This window comes from Salvia splendens, chromosome 3 (genome assembly GCF_004379255.2).
Source record: "Salvia splendens isolate huo1 chromosome 3, SspV2, whole genome shotgun sequence".
Taxonomy (NCBI): Eukaryota; Viridiplantae; Streptophyta; class Magnoliopsida; order Lamiales; family Lamiaceae; genus Salvia; species Salvia splendens.
This window is the reverse complement of record NC_056034.1, coordinates 43,832,072-43,854,861: the sequence shown is the minus strand read 5'-3', so window position 1 is coordinate 43,854,861 and position 22,790 is coordinate 43,832,072. Positions and strand designations below refer to the sequence as shown.

At 34.8% G+C, this 22,790-nt stretch overlaps 2 protein-coding genes across 4 annotated transcripts; both read right to left on the bottom strand.

Moving 5' to 3' along the window:
* Positions 1-6,675: 6,675 nt before the first annotated feature.
* Positions 6,676-8,857, bottom strand: LOC121793914 (growth-regulating factor 1-like). Its single transcript, XM_042191937.1, has 4 exons — positions 8,335-8,857; positions 7,580-7,958; positions 6,974-7,234; positions 6,676-6,864 (listed from the first exon to the last, which is right to left on the bottom strand). Coding segments are annotated over exons 1-4 (849 nt in total). The 5' UTR covers positions 8,543-8,857; the 3' UTR covers positions 6,676-6,863.
* A 5,938-nt stretch (positions 8,858-14,795) lies between these two features.
* On the bottom strand, positions 14,796-22,053 carry LOC121796252. Of its 3 annotated transcripts, none has more exons than XM_042195045.1 (20): positions 21,898-22,053; positions 21,526-21,681; positions 20,698-21,015; positions 20,386-20,574; positions 20,199-20,282; positions 19,532-19,591; positions 18,932-18,976; positions 18,381-18,577; positions 17,794-18,231; positions 17,498-17,624; positions 17,204-17,401; positions 16,941-17,030; positions 16,791-16,853; positions 16,535-16,609; positions 16,404-16,454; positions 16,157-16,231; positions 15,650-15,784; positions 15,385-15,492; positions 15,209-15,274; positions 14,796-15,109 (listed from the first exon to the last, which is right to left on the bottom strand). In XM_042195045.1, exons 3-20 carry the CDS (start codon positions 20,992-20,994, stop codon positions 15,041-15,043), a joined length of 2,367 nt encoding a protein of 788 aa, XP_042050979.1. In that variant the 5' UTR covers positions 20,995-21,015; positions 21,526-21,681; positions 21,898-22,053; the 3' UTR covers positions 14,796-15,040. The 3 variants fall into 3 exon arrangements, with proteins under 3 accessions (XP_042050979.1, XP_042050980.1, XP_042050981.1); XM_042195046.1 differs by having other exon boundaries at positions 21,815-22,027; XM_042195047.1 differs by lacking the exons at positions 21,526-21,681; positions 21,898-22,053 and having other exon boundaries at positions 20,386-20,581; positions 20,698-20,839.
* Between the last annotated feature and the right edge of the window lie 737 nt (positions 22,054-22,790).

Sequence of the window (22,790 nt, the reverse complement as noted above, 5' to 3'; positions counted from 1 at the left end):
GTGCAAAATTTTATACGGTATATTTTTGTTTACTTATGTACTACTATAATTTAATTTTGAATTGGGACAGTGAAAAATGGAGGCTGGTCCTTAAATTTATGAATTAACCTATTTTGCATTTACAACTTTGGTGCTTATTTTTCTTGGGCAGCTACCTAGTTACTTATATACACTTTCCAGTCCACTTTATTTTAACTCACGTGTTTTTCGCATGGATTTTAATAAATTAATTGATTGTGTTGTAAATAGAATAAACGAGTGAAATGTGAGTTTTACTTATACAATAGTTTATAATGTGTGAGTGGAACGTGGATTATACTTATAAAAAATACAATGGGTCATAATTTTATGGACATCTGAAACAAGACGACATATACCAAATAGTAGATGGACAGACATGTGGCGGAGCGGCGGTGGAGCCGTTCGAGTTTAATGGTTTTATGTTGAACATTCTTTTGCAATCGAGAAAGAGCCGACAAATTAGAAAATTCAAGAATATAAATTCATTTGACTCTATTACATTTATTACACACTACAACAAACGCATTTTACAATGAAAACAAGAATGAGACTCTTTTTGAAGTGTATGTGATGTCTAGAGCACAGTTCTTGCCTAAGAGCAGGCAAAAAAATTGGGGTCGGCCCCACATCCGTGCTCGTTGGCAAGAGCACGGTCACGGATGTGGATGCTCTGAGGATTGTTGAGGTCTAGCTTCTTGTGATGAGCTTTGTATGGTAAGTTTATATCAACGTCCAAAATGGCAAAATGTGATGGATGAAGAGAGTAGTAGTATTATTTTTTCTTTTGTTATTTTGTCGTAGTTAATACGATGTATATTTATTTAGTATTATTTTTATAAAGTTTTCACAACCTCGCCATTTCTAGCCGAGGACTCCTAAATGTTTAAGGAATATTACTATTTTTTTTTTGGCTTTTGTTAAATTTTCACGAATATTAATATATATTTTTTTCTTTTTGGGTTTGTTTGATGCGTAAATGTAAAGGATTGGCATCTTTGGTTGTGGAAAAGTGTAGGACTAATTAGGAAGGTTTTTTACATTGATGAAATGTGGGCAGATCAAATTAAATTTCATTTTTTAAAAAGTTTAAGAGGAGCGTATTGCCCATCCCATGTAGGCCATGAAATAATTAATAAGACTAGGTAAAGTTACAACAATGTGGAACTACTTACTGCATGAAATGGAATTCTTAAAAAAATGGTAATGGAAGATTGATTAATAAGTTGTTGGAGTAAATGGACAAAATAAGAAATGGGGTAATATTCAATTTTTCTCTAAGGTGATTGCAAAAGTTTAATCAAACAATTCAGCTTTAGCCTTTGAAATGCCAACAACATTTCGAGCATCAACTGTTTATCAACGACTAATAATCAAGTGATATCCTAATTGTAGCAGAACCATCGTTGGTTGGATTCTATCACTAAAACTTCTCTGTCTCCGACCATAACCCCTAATTTGCTATGGTCCTTAGTAAAATGATTAGTTTGAAAAATTCATGGGCAATTTTCGATTTGTGTTTTTTTTCATTACATTTTTAGTAAAAATTAAAACGTCAAATCAACCTAAGTTTGAAGCATATAGTAGGAGTAGTATATTAAAATACTAAAAAGAATTGAAGTAAAATTGAATTCTAATTGCCCAAAATTAAAGGAGGTAAAGGTGAGCAAAGAAAAAAGTGGTGGAAACAGTGAAGTTAGTGGGGTTCTGAAATTGGAAGTTCAGAGCTACAGATACAAGGATGTGGTAGAAAAGCCTGCAAAAGTCTCTGCCAAAAAACACACTTGAACCAAAACACATCACTGCAACTATCAAGTGAAATGGGGAGCATCTTTTCTTCCCCACACAAAAACACACCTCCTTTTTACCTCACTCAATGTCACACCACCATATATTCTTTTTTCTCCTCTTTTTCTTTTCACATTAGCCTAATTAATTTCTATGGAATTACCTCAAACATGCTAAAATTATAATCTCTCCGGTTCAAAGGGAAGATGACCCCTTCTTTGTGCAACACACATGATTATATGCATTTTTATTTTTATATGTTAGGTGGATTGAATAAAGTAAGAGAGAGAATAAAGTAGATATAAAAATTATTTTCATTTTTAGTAATGAATCATTTTTTATGATAAACTAAAAATGAAAGTGGGTCATCTTCGGTGAGATAGAGAAAATATGGACTTTGATACTCCCTTCGTCCTAAAAAAAGAGACAAACGTGTAAATTGTTAATGACACGGGTTTTAATATGCAATTGGTAAAATAAGATAGAGCTGGAAAAAGTAAAATAAAAGAGAAACAAAAAGTATTAGAAGTAGTGTTAGTAAATTGCGGGGTCCACATTATTAGTCGCTTGTGATTGACTAAAAACTTTAAATATATAGACTTGGTCTAATTTTTGGTGACAATCCAACATGATAAAATTAGTCTATTTTTTTAGGACGGATGAAATACTATATAGTAATTGGTAAAATATGAGAAAAATAGTAAGAAAAAGTAAATAAAGTATTGTTAGTATTAGGGATGTCAATCGGGTCAGCCCACCGGGTTTCGGGCCAACCTTATTCGGGTTGCGGGTCAATCGGGTGCGGGCTAATCGGGTCGTGATTTTTGCGGGTTATAAAAGTTCAACCCTAACCCTAAAAGCTCGGGTTTCGGGCTAGCCCATCGGGTTAATCGGGTTGCTACCGATAAAATTAACATGCGGTCAATCCAATAAATGATAGTGAAAATTAGTTATATTTATAAAATGTAAAATGTTTAATTATGATAAATTTGAGATATATGCTTAAACTCAAACATAAACATGATCAAATACTAATATTTGAGATTTATGCAAAATAAAACATACACATCAAGAAATTTTAAAGCATGTTTCGAAATTTAAATATATTTTTTAGTGAATTTGAAGTTTGTAATTCATTTATCTATTATTATATTAATAAAAACTTAATATATAATTTATGTATTTAATATATAAAATGGAAAGTTATTTTTTTAGTAATCTATATTATAAAATAACCAATGAAGTGTCGAATTAGAGTCAAACAAATAGAACAATATAAATTTTATCGGGTTTCCGGGCCAGCCCATCGGGTTTTCGGGTCTGGCCCTAACGGGTTGCGGGTTAATCGGGTGCGGGCTAATCGGGCTGTAATTTTATCGGGCTGGAAATTTTCAGCCCTAACCCTATAAATTTGGCGGGCTATTCGGGCCAACCCACGGGTTGCGGGCTAAATTGACATCCCTAGTTAGTATACTAAGTACTAGAAAATATATACATGGAATACTATTTTTATGGGACGGATAAAAACAGAAGAATTGTACTCCCTCTGTCGGTCTGTCCCATAATAGATGGCACATTTAGGTAATGACATATGATTTTAGGCAACGTTGTTTTGTCTACTAAGTGGAGATAAAAAAAATAGTATATTTATATTAATGTGAGAGAAAACTTTTTCAAAAAAAAAAAGAAAATATAAAATATTTTGTGGGATAAACTAAAAAGTAAAGTGTGACATTTATTATGAGAAAGAGGAGATATATAAGATCAGTGGCGGATCCAGACTTTTTGTATTGGGGGTGCAAATTATATAATAAAATAAATACATAGTAATACAAAATTAAATAATATTAAAAATAACACTCTCTCCCTTCTCAAAGAATATACACTTTGGGTTCGACACAGGTTTTAATGCAAAATTATGAAAGTAAGAGAGGGGTAAAGAGAAAAGGTAATTAAAGTATTGTTAGTGGAGAATGAGTCACACCTCATTAGAATGAAAAAGTAATTAAAGTAATTAAAGTATCTAGGGTATGCGTACACACGAGATAATATACATCAAAATGTTTATTTATTTATTTTTTTATATTATGCATTCGAAATAAGTTCACGGCCAAGCTTTTGCCAAATTCATGGTAGTTATGATTCGACGACAAATTCAAATAGTAGTGACAAGGACTTGAGATTATAACCATAGAAAACCTGAACTATTTAAATTAAGTGATATACTACTAGGTAAATCTGACTTTAATATTTATCCCAATTTTGTAGTTAACGGATCTCTGGTTAGAAAACAAAAGTCACATAAAAAAAATTACTAGTAGGGAATACGTTTTATAAATCGCAGTCGAAAAAAAAATTAGATTGACTTTTACATAATAATCTTCACAAAATTGACCGCAATTTTGACAATAAAAATTGTCGATTTTGAACCGGAGTAGGCAGTTCTTAAATCGGCCCCACATGGAATCTTATGGTTATGCATAAAATCAGAATTTTGCCAAAATTAGATAATTCACATAAATTTATATTCTCTCCGTTCCAAGAATATGCAATCTCTCTTTTTTAGAGCATCCGCAATGGAGACGTCCCGACGGACGTCAGACCGGCATGTGGGACGTCCGCCATTAGGCGTGTGAGGGGCGGACGCGGACGTCGGCTGCAGACACCGCAGATCAGCCGCTTTCTGACGACGTCCGTCGTGACGTCCGCCATTGCGGTGCCACGACGGACGTCCTGGCGGAAGTCCCGATTTTTTAATTTTTTTAAAAAACACTCTTTATATACGGCTCGTTGTAAACTCTATATATAGGGCTTGTTGCAAATTCTATATATACGATTTTTTTAAAAACTCTAACACATGTATTATCGTCCGAAATGAAGGCCTAAAACAAAAACATATCATACCCCGTTCGGCTAGTGGCAAACTATAGAGATTCAAGACATAACATGTACTTTGTTTGAATCGTTTTTTGGTTTGAGATGGTTTTTTTTGTGAACTATGTACTTTTTTAAAATATAAATATGTATGCTTTTTTTTTAAATAAAATCGTTGCATTTTCCCCGTATTCGTGTCGAAATTTTAATTCCGTAAATTACATATTTGTGAATTTGTGAATTTTTATTATTGTAGATGTCCACCGGGATGTCCTTGGGGATGTCTGTCATTGTGCAGTGGGGATGTCTTTATGACGTGGCTAGAGTTGCCCAAGGTTTACCGAATCGGTGGTTAAAACCGAAACCGTAATCACAGTTCCGAACCGAAACCACGAGAAATATCCCGAACAGAAACCGTGTATTTTAGAACCGTGGTTCGGTTCAGTTTCCAAATTTTTCGAACCGAAATCGCGACCGAACCGCCGGTTTCACGGTTCCGAACCGCCAATGCAATGATAAATTTAAACATAGTTAATCCTTATATTAAAACTATACTCCATTAAATAAAACATTGTTGAATGATCCGGTTTTTTAGTTTTATACTTTTATAAGTAACTTTCATTTTTGGATTTGGTAATATCCGTGGAAACAATAATGTGGGACAAAACTTTGCAGCAAAAATAACTTTATAATACTATTTGGTAAAATTGGATTGTAATTTGGAAAACATAAGAGAAAAGATAATAAAATAAAAATAAACTAAATTACAAGATGGAGTCTATGGAGTATGGGCCATTAATTATGGTAATAACTTTATAATACTATTTCTGATTTTATTAATTAACATTGTCTTTTATATATGTACTCTATGAAGCATGGATCATTATTAATAAATATTTATAGAACATTGTTTAATAAAACTTAGAAGAATTGATTACTTTAAATAAAGCATAATACTCTAATTAATATTAGTTAATGAATTTGTAGTCTTCAAAATTGATTAGTTGGGTCTTTAATTGGTTGGTGGTGGGTGATGGCTGCACTATTCAAAATTGATTGCACAAAACGACATTTATTTTTATTTATTTTTTAAATGTTGATTTTAAATTCAAATTGGACCCATTTCCCCTATTTATATCACTTTGTAATTTGTTTGTAAATTATATGACATTGTAATTTATTTGTAAATTTGATCATATTGTAATTTGTACATGTAAATTATAAATTTGATATCATTTTCACCTTAATAGTCTTAATTCAATTTAAATTATCCATTTCATTGTTCCAATTTATTTTAAAATTTCAAACTACAAGGCAAAAAAATATTAAGGAAAAAAATCGTGAAACCGCGAAACCGAACCTAAACCGCTATGAACCGACCGAAAACAGGCGGTTCGGAACCGAAACCGAAACCGCCGGTTTTCGAACCAAAACCGAAACCGTGAAACAGCCTCACGGTTCGGTTCCGGTTCCGGTTCCGGTTCCTTATTTCCCAAAACCGGAACCGCCGGTTCCGAACCGAAACCGCGGGTTCATGAACCGTGAGCAGGTCTAGACGTGGCAGTGCAGTGGGAGGTACTTACGGCGTGGCAGGAGGTATTTTTCGGAAGTCCGCCGGGATGTCCGCCAGGACATCCACACCACTGTGGATGCTCTTAGTCTGTCCCAAAAAAATATGCACTTTCTAATTTTAAAAACTCTTTTCTTTTTAACGAGGGACGACCCATTCTCTATTAACAATATTTTGTTTTCTTTTTCTCTCTATCTCTCTCTTACTTAATAATTTTGCATTAAAACTCGTGTTAAACTTCAAGTGCATATTTTTTGGGGACGAAGAGAGTAGTATATTACGATGGAATATCCAAATTTTAGATGAACAAGGGGTGCCTAGAAATAGCTACACTAGTTATTCTCAACATTATTAGGTTAGTTCTTTGAAGTGATAAGAGTGAGAGATGTAAAGTCAATTTCTTGTGTTGATATAAAGTAAAAACATGAGGCAAAATTGGCAGGTGGCTTTCAAACAAGAAATACTAATGAGAGAAACACAAAACCAAACAAATATTACAATGTAGAATACCAAAATCCAACAGATTCCCACACACTACACTTTCCACTCAAGGAAAACTAATAAAAACTGTGTCCCAACTACCCTCACCACTCTCTCCATTTCCTTCATTCATTCTGCACCAAAACAATGAATCAATTAATTGTAAGAAGAAAAACACACATGAAAATACATTTTGTCTGATTTGCAAAATGGCATTGATTTATCTGGATCAAGAATCTTTACCATTTTTGTGTCACAAAGAAGTCATGCAGCGAATTCGGAACCGATATAGACAGGTGCGTCGGCATTTTGTCGTCAGTGTCGGTCTCTTTTGGTGCCCACTCGTCGATGAAATGGTGCATCACTTTCTTCGGCCGTTCCTCCGATGTGCAGTACCGGTCCTGCTCGTATTGGCGGTAGCTCTGATCGGAGTGGTATGCATTGTTGTTATTATGTTTCAACGTCTCGGATGAGAAAAAGTCGCTTTCGCCTTTAATCCCGAGCCTACATAAAAGACTAGTCTATTAAAAGAGAAAAGTCGTTTTATCTCCGACTCCCATATCTTGTTGCTTTAGGCAACTCATATGAGACTAAGATATTTTTTACACACATTACACTGAAGTTCTTAATAAAATATACTCCATCTGTCCCAACCTAACGTGAGCTATTAATACTCTTTTATTAAGCTATTAATAGTCTTTTATTAAAACATTCATATCATAACCTATACATTTCCTGTTTTAGCAAAAAATAATTTTTAAAATCTATTCTATTTTACTCATTGCATTTACCTTAATAAAAATCATTTTATTTATTCTTCAATTAACTTGGGACGGAGAGACGGTATACCTGCAGTCTTTAAGCGGAGGGTGCGAATCGAGGAAAAAGTTCGCGCTCTCCGCGGCAGGTCGGGAAGAGGGGAAATGAGGGTAGAGAAAGTGCGATTCCGCGGCCGCGGACGTGAGGTAAGAAATGGGAGCCGTCGACGAGGAGGATGCCGACACGCTGCGGCCGTGAAGCGACGGCGAGGCTGCAGCGGAAGTGGGCGACGGAATTTCCACAGGCTTTCTTGAACGGTTTCGGCCACGGTGCATGTGCCTCTCGCAGTATTTCGAATCGGGATACGCCTCCTTCGAGCACCTCCACTTCTTGCCGTCCGTCCTCCGGCACCGCCCCGGCTCCGGGTCGATCTTCCGGCCGAATCCCATGTTGAAGCTGTTCCATCCAACTGCACCAATCCATTCGTCAGAAGAAGAAAAAAAAACACCAAGATTTAAGGCGAAAAAACCATAACTTAACAGAAAAAAAACAAGAAACAAAAACTGGCCACGCAACTAACACAAAAAAACGAAACAAAACGACACCAAGATTTAACGTGGAACAAACCATAGTCGCGCGAACGCAACCCAAAATATCCACTAAAATTTGTTCAGCCAAAATCACAAATTAAAACAATTCTCAATTAGAAAACACAGAAACATCCAAACACGAAGATATTACGAGGAAAAACTCAAAAACAAGAAGCAAACACCAATTTGACAATTTCAATCGGAAAAACAAGGGCATTACAAAAATTGGAGAAAAGGGGAAAGAAAAAGCAGTACTATGTTGGGGTTGGTGGATGAGGAATTTGGAGGAGAGAGAGGAATCGAGGCTGGTTCTGATGGTGAAGAGGAGATCTGGAGGAATGGGCATGCCTGAGACCATGTACTTGAACACAAGAGCTTGATGCTCAAGCTCTTGCCACTGCGAGGCAGTGAAAGGAAACCTTGTACCACCACTACTACTCCTCCCACCACCACCACTCATCATCTTCTTCTTCTTCTTCCTTTTTCCTGAGAGAGAGGGTAAGGTGTTTGATGAAAGTACTAAGAGAGAGAGAGAGGGTTAAGGAGTGAATGTTGAGAGAGAGGGAGAGGGGGTTAAAGAGTAGGTATATTTATTTCAGGGACCATTTGAGTTGCAGAATCTTCTGTACATGGATAAAAACTAATGGTTCTGATCACACTGCTGCTGCTGCAACAACACACTCTCTTTTTTTATTTTCAATTTCTGTCTGAGCGTGTACTGTGCATATATTATGACTACTGCAGCGGCAGCAGCAGCAGCTGCTCTGTGGGCATCTGCTGACACATACACGGAAACCCATAAACTAAAGGCAGAAATTACGATTTTTTTACATTGGTTTAGTTTGTTTTGATTGTACGGTTATTACTGCTTTTTTCACTGCATTCTCAATGCTTTTGCTTTCTTTACTCTGTAAACGCCCACTTACTATTTTCACCTCTCTCTCACATGAACAGCACTAGTGGTTGGGAAGGGGATGTGCTAATTAAAGTTGCTTTGTCCTGGATTTTATTATCAATTTTATCTTCAATTTTGAAATCTATCAATATATCTTTACTCTTTAGCTATTTGTAAAACATCAAAAAATCATGGAGTAAAATATTTGGCAAGTATTTCTTACCAACTTAAAAATTGGTCGCTAAAGACATAACTCATACACGATTGTGAACTTTTCACAAGTTGGAATTCTAGTGAAATTTGGGAGAAATTTCATAATTAACGCGCAAAACATCTTTAACCCCCATTAAGAACAACATTGTTCCTTATATTGATCGCTTGGTTCACTTACATATTCCGGCGTGCAAAGTTGAATTTAATTTAATGAAAAATCAAACTCATTGAATATTAGTGATTAAGTTTTAAGTTTATGGAAAATAAGAAATTCAGCAAAATTGTGTGATTTTAGAGACCATTATCATTTTAAATTATCAGTTAGTATCAGAATTTTTTTACTTATATCAACTTTTTATAATTTGAATTTTACTTCAAATTATGAGTACGATATGACGAGTCGGAAGATGACCTATTGTTTTGTTCTGAAAAATACTAAGTTGTATACAATAATATTAATATTTCATTTTAATCTTTATTTTTAGAAACAAGTAAAAACAACAATTCATTAATTTATAAAAGTTGAAAATATGAAGGTAAAATTGATAAGGGTAAAATGAATGTAAGTCTAAAAATGGGGATATAATTTTAAATTTGGAATGTATTTAATAATAACACTAAAAGTTTTGATAGATATTATCATTGGATGTAAAGTGGAGAAGATATTTACTATGTTAGTAAATAGAAAAAAAAATAAATTGTAATCATATTAATGATGTCATATTATATTGCCGCATTTCTTCATCTTCCCAGTTCCTAAATTTTCTGCAGATGTACATCACAGTAAATTTTTGGAAAGTTTCCTATTGTACTACTCTTCATTAGAAATTTTATAGTGAAAAAAGAAAACTGGTATCTTCATCTATATGAAGGTACAAACACTATATTTATTTCTGACGGAGGTAATTTTATTAAATTTAAAATTTAAATAGATAGATAGATAAAGATATCACATATCGGATTACTACTAGCTTTAAATAGTAGTGTTGTTTTTGAAGGGGAAAGGGAATGAGATACAGAGAATCTTAAATGGATATATAAAAATACAAATGTATCAATTTTATTCTATGAGCATCATTAACCCCGGCTCGGTTTCAGGCCTCAAATCCCCTCCATGTCATCATTCCTCTATAGTTGCGGCCCAGACCTCAACTGCTCTAACCCTGCAGGCCACAACCCGGGCCGCAACTAATAAATGACACTATTCATAACTTCGACCTATTTTACGTGTAAAAATTGAAAACGTTGAATAATTATAACACGAGAAATTCATTCTTAATGCAAAAATAATAAATTATAAACTAAAAAACTAAAAATTATAATATAAAAATATGCAAAAAATGCAAAAAAAATTAAAAATTAGAAAATTGATGTCGCCCCTCTCCCTCTTCTTCATCTTCCTCCCTGTTCTTCCTCCCCCCTCCCTCTTCTTCCTCTTCCGAACTGTAAAAATTCAGAAATTGGTGAACAGTAGCGGCCCGAACCCCCTCCAACCGGAAGCTTCATCGCCCACCAGGCAGGACCCCGGGACCGGCCTGGGCCGGAACTCCATCGCCTCCAACACGCGTCTCAGGCCGGGACTCGCGATTTGTGGCCCGGCCCCTTGCGTTAACGATGCCCTAAAGAAAGTATGTGAAGATGCTTTTACCGAAGAATCTAAGACATCAATTCGAGACTAATCAAATCAGTTGCAACTAGGAAAGATGTTTCTTTTTCTGTTGCCAATGAGGAAAATTTTATACTCTAATAGTATGTTTTTTTTTCAAAATTTATTATTGATCAAATCACACAGAATATATGATTGACTATAGTAAAAAAGATTGGTATTGCCACTTTATAGGTTATTACCAACAAAAAAAATAAATTTAATAGAGTTTTTCGATTTTTATTGACGGACGGTGGGATCAGCCGACTTGACTCGACAGACGTTGGTTGACTTGACTCCGCCATCGGTTTTATAACATGTGATGACGTGTTGAAAATTTGGTCAGAGGAAATTGTACTTTAATTATCTTTATGGGTCTGCTAGGGTAAGTCGATCCCCTTGATTTCCCTTGAATCCGATATTGGTTTTAGTACATGTGAAATTAGTACATTAATTTCAAACTAGTTTCTCAACCTGTATAATTTACACATGATAGTATCTATTTAAATGTATAACATTTTGTACTTTCGAATACATGTAGAATTTCTGAAATACTAACAATATGGGTCATGAATTCTGACAAAAATAGATGTATGGCCATGAATCTGATACCAGTAACTAAATTGGTGAAATTCGTAATAGAAAAATGACGTTGCTGCATAGTTCTGTTCACCTGATTATAGTACAATGAAGTAACAATTCAATGTACAAATGGTCCTAGTAGTCCAGAAGAGAAGATAGTAGATCAATTGTCCCATTTTCATTGTTACCCTCACAATTACTACAAACAAATTAAATCCCATCCCCAACCTTAAAATCTATTTTCTCATATATAAATAGTAGTAGTATGAATTTTAATTAGCTTAGTTGTCTTTTTCTCGTGATTGTTTGCTTGATGTTGTAGACAGAGGCGAAGCTAGGATTTTTGCGGCGGGGACACATGTCCGTGTTAGTAATTATAGTATTTCTTAGGAAAAGGAAGGAAAAAAAAAATTTGTATGGTAGTGGCTTAAGCCTCCCTCTATCCTAATAGGGTGCATTTGTGGCAACGTATTAGATATGCTTTAACGAATGAGGTCACTATTCGTACAGATGTAATATGCTTCTCTTAAGCATAACTGAAAAATGGATAAGAAATGCTGATTTGGGAAAGGCACATTTATTTTTGATAAGTTGATGGAATAAATTTGTCTTACATCTAACCAGATTTAACAAAAATATAATTATTTCTGCCGAAATTTTTAATGTAAATCAATAATATGTATTTGGTAGGTTGGGAACAAATACATCCATTGATTACCATATCTACCCTTTCTGACATTATAACCCATTGCTTAATTTCTCTCACTTTCGCAAGCTAAATTACTCATTTTCATGTATTAAATGGAACATTTTTTTTTATCTATTAATAAATGTACTACTAAATAATCAAATTTGAAAAGTTATTGTGTATGATATGATCGAGTCATTAATTTGTTGTTCCTTTTGACTATATATTCGATATCTTCGACATCTTTTATTTATAAAGATTTTGAATTTTTCACAATGTGCATTTATGAATGAGTAGTTAGCTTGTTTGTTTTACAAGATTCTATTACGAGAAAATAATCTAATTTGGTCTTTAATTTTAATTTCAGGTGTTCATGTGAAGTTTCATCTGTTAGTAAAGTAGTAATAAAAAGTATGCAAAATAATAAAATTAATATGATATTTTATCTAATAAGAAAAGTAATAGTTCTAAGAATTATGAAAATAAAAATATAGTGCAACTTTCCAGATTATCAATTCCTAATTTTTCTTAGTTTTTTTTTGAGTAAATGCTAAAATTGGTCCTGAACATATGCCAATTTTATCATTTTGGTCCTAAACATTATCTTTTGAATTTTTTGGTCCTGGACATTTCAAATCGGATCACAATTGGTCATCCGTTAACAATTCCGTTAATATTTAACGGTCAACGATTTTAATCACAATTTTGACCAACTTAAACAATTTTTAATTATTTAATCATCAAAAATATTTTTTTAAATAAAATCATAAATAATTTGATTATTTAAAAATTGTTTAAGTTGTAATAAATAATTTATGATTTTTTTATGATAAACACAATTTTGACCAACTTAAACAATTTTTAATTATTTAATCATCAAAATTATTATTTTTAAATAAAATCATAAATAATTTAATTATTTAAAAATTGTTTAAGTTGTAATAAATAATTTATGATTTTTTATGATAAACACAGTTTTGACCAACTTAATAATTTTTAATCATCAAAATTATTTTTTAAATAAAATCATAAATAATTTTGTTATTTAAAAATTGTTTAAGTTGGAATAAATAATTTAATTATTTATAGTAAATAATTTATGATTTTATTTAAAAAATAATTTTGATGATTAAATAATTAAAAATTGTTTAAGTTGGTCAAAATTGTGATTAAAATCATTGACCGTTAAATATTAACGGAATTGTTGACGGATGACCAATTGTGATCCGATTTGAAATGTCCAGGACCAAAAAATTCAAAAGATAAAGTTTAGGACCAAAATGATAAAATGAGCATATGTTCAGGACCAATTTTGGTCTTTACTCTTTTTTTTCTAATTTCATAACTTTAGGAATTATGTGTACGTGACAATATGTGAATTAAGAGTGACAGTTTCTGTCAATTTAACTGACAGCTAAGTAGAATAAAAGCCAATATTTATTTTGAATAAAATCCATAATCTTCATAATGAAGAAAAATGAAAAATATAAGAAATAATATAACTCATCAAAGAGAATGCAATAGTAATTGAGCTAATAATACATTTATAAGGAAAACAAGATCCATCTATTTGATGAGAAATTAATTGATGTCTAAGTTGGAGTATGGAGTATGAAATGAAGTAAATCAGTCGACGACCATAACTACAGTTTGAGCTTTTGTATAATATATATTGCAGCCTAACTCGATTCCTATTTTTATGACTAGGATTATGGTTTAGTGATGTTGTCAATATATATATGCTCTCTCGACTCTCATTGTAATTGTATACAAAGATTAGAGTGAAATTACTAACTTGGTATTGTCATCTGTAAAGATACAATCGTATAAGATTAAGACTAAAGAGACGATTGCTCTCACCTTCATCGCGATTTTTTTGTGATTATTTAACAAACAATGTATTCACACGTTCGTCTTTTCGCACTGGATGGCGCTAGCTCAGTGTGACGGTACGCGATGGCGAGCCATTTCTTCCCTCAAACCCCATAATAAGGCCAAGTAACCATCCAAACAATGTCGTTTGGAAAATCAATAATGTGACATAGCAAACATGTACCTTGAGATTCATTTCAATGAGAAATCACAATCAAATAGTTCTATCTATCTTTCTTCATTTACTTTTTCCCAAATAAAAATTGAGAAAAGGGTGGTCCTAAGCATTTATCACTCTTACAAGGCAGACACACAGACTTGCAGAAATGGTTACTTATATAACAAACAAACCTTCTATTTCATTTTTTTCACCCCTAACCAAATTTTTATATAGTTCAGTCAGCCTTCAATATTCATGGACCCACTTGGTCAAAATGCCAACCCACTACAAAAAAAAAAAGCACGTTTTATTCGACTGACGAATTCACCGGTAGACATAAAAAATCCGCCGGTAAATTAGTTTCCGGCAGATTTGCACCATTGCAATCCGCCGGTGAATTCTATCTGTCAGTAAAGTTTTCGTATTCTATCAAAAGTGAATTGCTCCAACTCAACAGACTGGTTCGTTTTGAACCAGTCTGACGGGACAATTTGGTCTGAAAATCCGGCCAAGCCCGGATTTGACCCCTCCATACACAATTATTTGAAGGAAAACACGATAGCTCGAAATTATTCAATTAATCTATAATTATTTTTGTTGGTTCAAGTTATCGCTGCTCAGAATAAACATCTCGTTGGAGAATAATGTTGTACATAGAAGAGGTCGAAAAATGGCTCAAAACTTCACTAATAAAATACATGATGTCTTAACATCTATTGCACATCTTAAGGCACATACATCAGTTCTCTCTAACCTAAATTTTAGTAGTATCAGTTAAATAAGTCATCATCTTCTTCTATATGAGAGACAAAATTTATGAGATAAATTGGAGGAAACTGTGTAGATTTATAGTATGCGTTGCGAGAATTGTGTCCCGATCCATCCACCGGGCAGCTTACCTTTACACTATTCCTTCTGGAAGAAAGAGAGTATAAAATCCGTATGTACAGAGAAGAGCTGCGTATCCAAGAAGAGCTGTTTGTCCAACACATAACAAGATTAAATCGAGATGTTTGATGCCATGAACACGTATCGAAATAAAAATGATGCAGTTGAAGAAGAGATTTTACGCACCTTCATGAAAGGGCGATTCCGGCTGGGGAATGACTCGATGAAACTCTCTTTTAACAGCAGCGATACCTGATATCAGTAATACAACTTTTTGGAAATTAGAGACCAAAATCGACATTGGAAAAAATCAATGTTCAGAACATGACAACGCATAGTTTAGGATATCAATAGAAACAGACCTTATCGTCGTTTGATTGGACATTAGTGATTGTGTGAGAACGAAGGTTAGAACAGAGAGAGTCCAAGTAAGACCGCAGCACATCCAGAAAGCCTTTGGCAGCTTCTTTCTGCATTTGTCAGAGAAGTGAAAAAATGAATAGGAAGCTCTTCAATGAATAGTTGCAAAATCTGTACTAATGTCACGGACTATCTACGCCCAAATAATACAAATGAATTAAGAAGTTGGCGAACGACAATAGAGGGGCGTTTAGTTTAAATCACCACCTGCACATCAGTGCATTCATAGATTGGCCTTTTCTTCCCCAAGTAACTTTCTCCAACTAGTTTCTCATGGAAAGGAGTGAGGAGTGAGTACAGTTCTCTCTGTTGAGGTAGCTGTGGTAGTGACGGTGATTTCACCTGTTGAGAAACGAAGGAGAAAAGGTAAAAGGATCAGATATAAGCAGAAACTTTGGAGTGAAAACATCTCAAAGCAATAAATGCAGTAAATTTTGGAGTGAAAACATTGAGGGAATATAAAGCCTCAAAACGTGAGGTTCTAGATTAGTAAGCGTAAAATTTCTTGGTCGTAGTTTGTAGAATCAATGCGTTCGTGCATGAAATTTAATCAAGCAAGTAGCTAGAACACTGGGCATCGGGTGATAAAATTGGTTTACCAAACATAGTAGATTGGATACATTTCATAATTGATATTCGGTAATAAGAGGAATTATATTGCAAACACGGAATCACTTTCTCAACTGATCAGTCTTGAACGACAATAAGTTGTACCTGATTTCTATTTGCATCGACCAGAATAACATTAGTTAACTTTGCCTGCAGCTCTGTTTTATTCTTTACACCTACCTGCTCGAAAAAAAATGTAAATAATTTCAAAAGGAAAATAATTTTTCTCGAAGTAAAACAAAATGAAGAGCATTAGCCACTGACAAATAAATTCACCATAAGTGTCACTATTCAGAAAATCATCTGAGATTCAATTCGGATGTAAAATAATAGTAAAATACAAAAAACTCACTATGTATGGGACAGGTGCATCCAGAAAGTCCAGCATGTCATTTGGAAGTACCTGAAGATCGTTTAGTTAGTAAACGCATCCAAATAAGCGATATTATGATAAATAATCCCGAGAAGGAAACAGAAAATTACCGGCATTAACAAGCTCTGCCACTGATAAGGCCGAATCAGGGGGATAATTGATAGAACTAAAGCAGACAAAATACCCTGCACAAGCAAGCAGTTGAGTGTATCAAACTTGATTTTCGAGTACAAATTGGATAACACCAAAAAAAATAAGTTGGAAACATAGGCATGCGGAAAAAATGAGGATTAGGAAAATGACGGGGCATGTTTTCCTGAGATTAAGCTTATCCACAACACAATTTTAGTATATAAATAGACGTACCAAATTTGAACAGACAATGACAATATGTTTCTCCAGTAGGGCTCCTGCAAATAATGTCAACACCTATAAAAGACGACAGATAATTAATTCTACAAGTAGATTAAATCGGTATAGAGGGACATGAAAACACATATATCAATGTGGACTTACATGCTCCAGTCTTAGGGTACCACATAAGCAAGCGATAGCCCACACTGATAAAGCAGCTGCCTCCTCTTCCACAACGAGCGCGCTGTGGGCCTACATAGAAGAGTGTATAATAGTAAATGAAACATTCCAAACAATAAAGCGGAACATACTTTATTCATTAACAGGGGACAACCCCTTGAAGTCTTCACTCAAATATTAAAACTTGAGGCTCTTTCTATGTGAGTTAGCGTAGTAAATGATGCAATAAGGCCGCCCAAGCATACCTCAGAAAACTCCAAACTTGTATTGCAAGATCTCAAATCGATTTTTGAACCTGCAATGGTTAGAACTGATTCGTCGGGTCTATGATATTCTAGAGGATGAAGGTGATCCAGAGGGTGGAACGTGATTGTTGAACCACGTGCGGGGCAAGATAATTGGTAATATTCACTAATTATTTGCAAAGATCCGTGGTCGTTTGCCTGCAAAAAAGTGCGTGAATGGAAAGAAAACACTTCAGGAGGCATGTAAAATTATAAATTATGTGGCAGAAATCGAAAGACACTTCAGATCTTAACCTTTGCCCACTCAAGGATATCACTTTGTTCACTGAAGATATCCCGACCAGATGAGCATGCTTCTTCTGCATCTGCCTCGTCATAATCACATCTAAAATCCCTATCATCACATGGTGATGCTCGAAAACTGCAGCAACAGATTACAAAACTATAATTCAAGCATAGTGTGATCATATCATATTCTTCACCGCTAGAAAGTAAGAAATATAAGCATCTTTAAAGGATGAGGGTATATATGCAAATATTTGCAACTAAAGAAAGATATATAAAACTGACGAGCCAAATGAAATATATACCTGGGGGATGAATCAGAACTTTCACATTGTTGGTACCGCAGGAATGGCAATACAGAATTTGGTAAACGCCTTTCAAATGACTGCTTGGCACTGAGATTGTCAGTAATAGGTGAATCAACTTCAGCTGTCGGTTCTTCCCAAGAAGCTAGTTTTTCTATTTCAGGATCAAGAGGGGCATCACTGCCATTAGATCCTCTCTTGTCTTGGTCAGGTTCAAACTGAGATATATTGTTAATTGGGCTTCCTGAGATAGAGTCGTTTGTACTCGACTCCGAAGCATCAACTGCCCCATCATGTGTGTTGGGTGCTCCATCAGTCAGTGGTAAACTTTCAGCTTTCTCTTCTAATGTTTCAACCATATCACAGCCCACAGGTGAGTCTAAATCCAAACCATTTATCTGCTTCGTCAATCGCTCCAACCTCTCTTCCGTAAAGATGCTAAAGCACATAAAAAAAAGTGTAAGAAACTGCGGCATTGTGTGTAAAGATGTTTAAATATAAAAGTCGGTCTTGGATTATCAATATAGGTAGGTTCTAACAAGAAAGAATTACTATGAAATAGTGCACCAGAGAACGTATTCAGCAACCTATTTAACACGCCAAAATGTAGCTCGAAAAATGGAAGCCTGGAGAGAATGCAGTAACAACGACGTGTCATCAAAATATAGCGGCTCCGACTTGAACAGGCGGGTTGCCCATCAGAAACAGTAGAGATCAACCCGGACGGCTTTTGTATCATTTCTTCAACCAAAACACAGCAACCATAAAGAGTTGAATCAGCAACCTGAATGCAGAAAAAAAATGAACATCGAGTAAAAAAAAGCTAGTATAAAAAACAGGGTACACCGCATTATTGTAACGAATGGTAGAGAAAAAACGTTGCTCAACATAAAGTTCACAAAGTGTTAAAATTGTCCCCAAGAGGAAAGAGGTCAAAGATGCCCCATCTTTTACGAATAAAATAACCATATAAATGGATAGGCCTCAGCAGGAAGGCAAACTCACTGAACCATACAATGTTACAACAAGGACTTCGTTGGGCTAAGACTGAGAAAGTAACTCTGAAAATGTGAGAAGATATCTTAAATTACTTAACACACTTCAGAAAGCAATAGCAATAAAATATTTTCCAATGTACCTGCAGCCGGAAGACAAATGACAAATCACTCTGTTTGAGATGCTCCTGTAAGTAGAGTACAAGAGCTATTCAGAAGACACTCGGCGAGACAAAAAAAATGAAATCATAATATTGGAGACTCATGCTCTATGATAATTGAGTCAATAAAAAGCATCAAGAGAAAACTACAACAAAAAAAGGTTCCGCAGAAAGAGTTCCTTGATATTTTTTTCTTCATTTTTTCGGGGTGGGATGGGTGAGGGAAGCCCATGGAAATAGATACATATATACAGTCTAAAATATCTTCCATCCACCCCTCCTCCAACCACCCCTTAATAAAATGGAAGAACATAAAAATAAAAGTTGGGAGGATAAAACCAAAAGGCTATGTGGAAGATGTATTTGATAAGACTTACCACAGCAAACTGAATCATCACTTCTAAAACTACTATTTTCAGATTTGTACATAAAATGATCAGAAGTTCACAATTCAATATAAAGCCTAATTAAATTTTTAAAACAGTTACAATTTAATAATCTTCTTGTAACAAATTTTGACAAATTATTATTTTATCATGGTTTGCTCTGACTGGATATGCATAAATCAAGCACAAAGAATACCTGTCCCAGAAGTATCTCATTCAATTCACTCATTGATGGTGTTCTCTCAACAGCATTCACCTGTAACAAATATTCAATTTTTACTAAATAAAAATTGAAGTACATGGACAGATTGGCGTCAGCTAGACTCTGAAGACATGAGAGGGAAATTCCGAGAGGTGTAATTATCTATGTCTCATAAATTTAGATTAGTGACTATGTTGAGTCCACTGCAGCCTTCAAGAGACTATAGCAGAAACAACAGCATTCATCTGTAACAAAGTTCTGCAGGAACCCTTTTTTTAAAAATGAAATAGCAGCAGAAAGGGTTACAGATGTTCAGAATACATGGAAGAAGGGTAGCTGATGTCTAACAAACAGCTGATTTTAAGTAAACGGATCAGAAACTATCAAACATTTACACCCGAAACAATATATTAATATAGCATTGGCAGGAAGTTAAACTAAGAACGAGTCATACTTGTTTTTTAGAAAAATACATAAAAAGAATATCATGTTGGTCTGAGTAACTGATGCCAAAAAAGTGCATTTAAAAACTCTCCTGAGCCCTTTATTACCTTCCATGACAAATTTCTGTACAACTCAAGTTTCCAGAAAAGAGATATACACACAAATCGCCAAGGATAAAGACTAATCAGAGGCTAAAAAGAGCTATAGTTCACCCTACCTCTACCCCGTTTGGAAAGCAGAAAGAAAGGAGATCCTTGTACTTTAACGGTGGTTGCTTTTCTGGAGGATAAACAAACAAGACCTGATATTCGCAGCAAGAGATTAATTGCATTAATAATCGTAAATTTCTCATGTATTACATAAGGCACAAAATTATGGCTAACTCAAAAATCTATAATCAATACCTGCGGCTCAAGGTTAGGTTCTATACGGCACTGATTCTGACTACCAAGTGCACTTCGCAATTTCCCTGGACCTTCAAATTTTCTAGCCAAGTACAGATTTTGGAGTGCTTGAACATCAGAACTAGGAGGAAGTCCAACAACCACCATGCTCTCAAAAAGCTTCGAAGGCTCCTTCCACACTTTGTGATCCTGCAAGCTTTAATGACCCAATGATACACGAAAACTACAAACAAGTAACCAATTTCTGGACATACACCATTAAGTTCACAACAGCAGACTAACGAATTAGTAATTAATGAGAAGAAAGCTCACCAGCATTTGTAATTGAAAGTTAGCCCACTGACGCTTCTGGCTTGTTAGTACTTCCGGGTTGTACAAACTGCTTTTAACTTCAGGGGGAGTGGATAGACCTTTCAACATTCTCGAGACCTGATGCTGAAGCTTCTTAAGCTGGCCGCCACTCTCCTCTTTCGACGAATACACCACAGAAGGTCGAGGAGAACGAACGGCTGCAGCTGCTGCTGCAACAGCTCTCGCAACATCCTCACTTGTAGGCATATAGAACGACGAGCTCCAACTAGGACTACCTGATTCTTCAGCTCTCTCCATGTCTCTATCAAAACCCTTTACCTGCAACCAAATTCAGAAAATCCATTCAGCCATTTTCTTGTATGAAGGCAACTAAACAACAATTACTCAAACGAAATTTCATTGCTTTAGTTAACAACAAGTATAAAAAAAATAGGAATAGAAAGCATAAGAGAACTAAAAGAAATCATCTTTCTTCTTATTAACAATCCCAAATGGTTTCCTTTCATTTCTTTTTTTTTCCTCGCTTGTAAATTTAGTATGATTACACTTTACAACCATCCAATTTCACAGAAAGATAGCTCTTTTCACCACTTCACCTCTTATTTTCTCAGCTAGAAATTCAGATGAAGAATAGTAGTAATTCAAGCTGAACCACCCCGATGAATAAAAAAGAAAAAAGAAAAGAGAAAACAGTAAAAGGGGGAAAAGGTCATGGGATAAAGAAACAGAATCCACGCGTATCTAACAGCCGCGTGAAGCAATCTGACAAGAAAATGAAACTGAAAAACAAAAATTGAAATCAAAAACCCTAAATTCGCTGATAATCACCTGATATATGGATACAAACACCTTTAGTGCTCCAGAAATTACTACAACCTTCCAAGTGATTCCCGGAATTTACGACCAAGATCACAACTTTTTTCCCCTCGAGCGCACCAACAAAGCCGGATTCCACGAGATTTGAGCTTATGCCACCCTTTTAAACTGAACTTGACCAAAATAGAAAGAGGGAGAAAAGGATCAAAATCAACCCAAGTAGAATGCTCCGAATTTCCAAAGGCGGTAAAAAAAATAAAAGGAAACAAGAATCACAACAAAAATCAACAAAAATGGTTACCAAAAATTGAAGAAATTGAAATCATTAACGTCTAATTTATGATGCGGGAATAATAAAAGAGGACCAAAGGGGAATCATCAAACCTCGTGCTGTGTGTGATTTGTGGGCTTTAGGGGTTGGGGAAGACAGAGAGGGAGAGTTCAGGCGGCCATAGCAAAGATGGAGAGAGAGAGAGAGAGCTATTTTTTCCTTGTTGGTTTTGGAGAAATGGAAGAAAGAGAGAAGGCAAAGTTGGAAAAGAAAACTCCTTAACCATAGTGCATGGAATAATAATTAATTATAATTAGACTTTTTTTTACATAAATTAATTGCAAATTTAATGTAATCAAACTGAAGCTTTGTTTTTGATATTCATATAATAAAAGTCTAAAGTTTATGATAAATATTGATATGAATTAGTGGGGTGTTTTTTTAGAAAAATGTTTAGTTATCATTTACTTCGTTTCTGAATTTTACTTTTGTAACTTCAATTTTGAGATTCATGTGTTAGTGAAGAAAATGGAAGTTTAAGATAAATATTGATCTAAATTAGTGGAGGTGTTTTTTTAGAAAATGATTAATAAAAGTAGTAATAGTCAGTAAGTATTTATTTCGTAGTTGAATTTTACTCATTGGTTGGAGAAAAAGTGCATTTGCGAGCAATACCGATGGCACCATGGCATAATAGGCGACTTGGTAGTGCCCAATGTGCTTTGTTTATTTGTTTTAAAATAGTTAAGAGCATCTGCAATAGAGCCAAGCGCACCGGTTCGCCAATTTTTGGCACTCGCCGGTCCGCTCGCCGAACTATTGTAGCCGGCGAGCGCCAAATCGGCGAGAATTTTGACGAGCCGATTCCCGAGCGCTCGCCGATCGGCTCGCCTCTATTGCAGCCTCCCGATCGGCGAGCGGAAATTTTAATTTTTTTTTGCGCTCGCCGGTCCGCTCATTCTTGGTCGTTTCTCTTTTATAGAGACATCCGTGAATGTTTTATGTT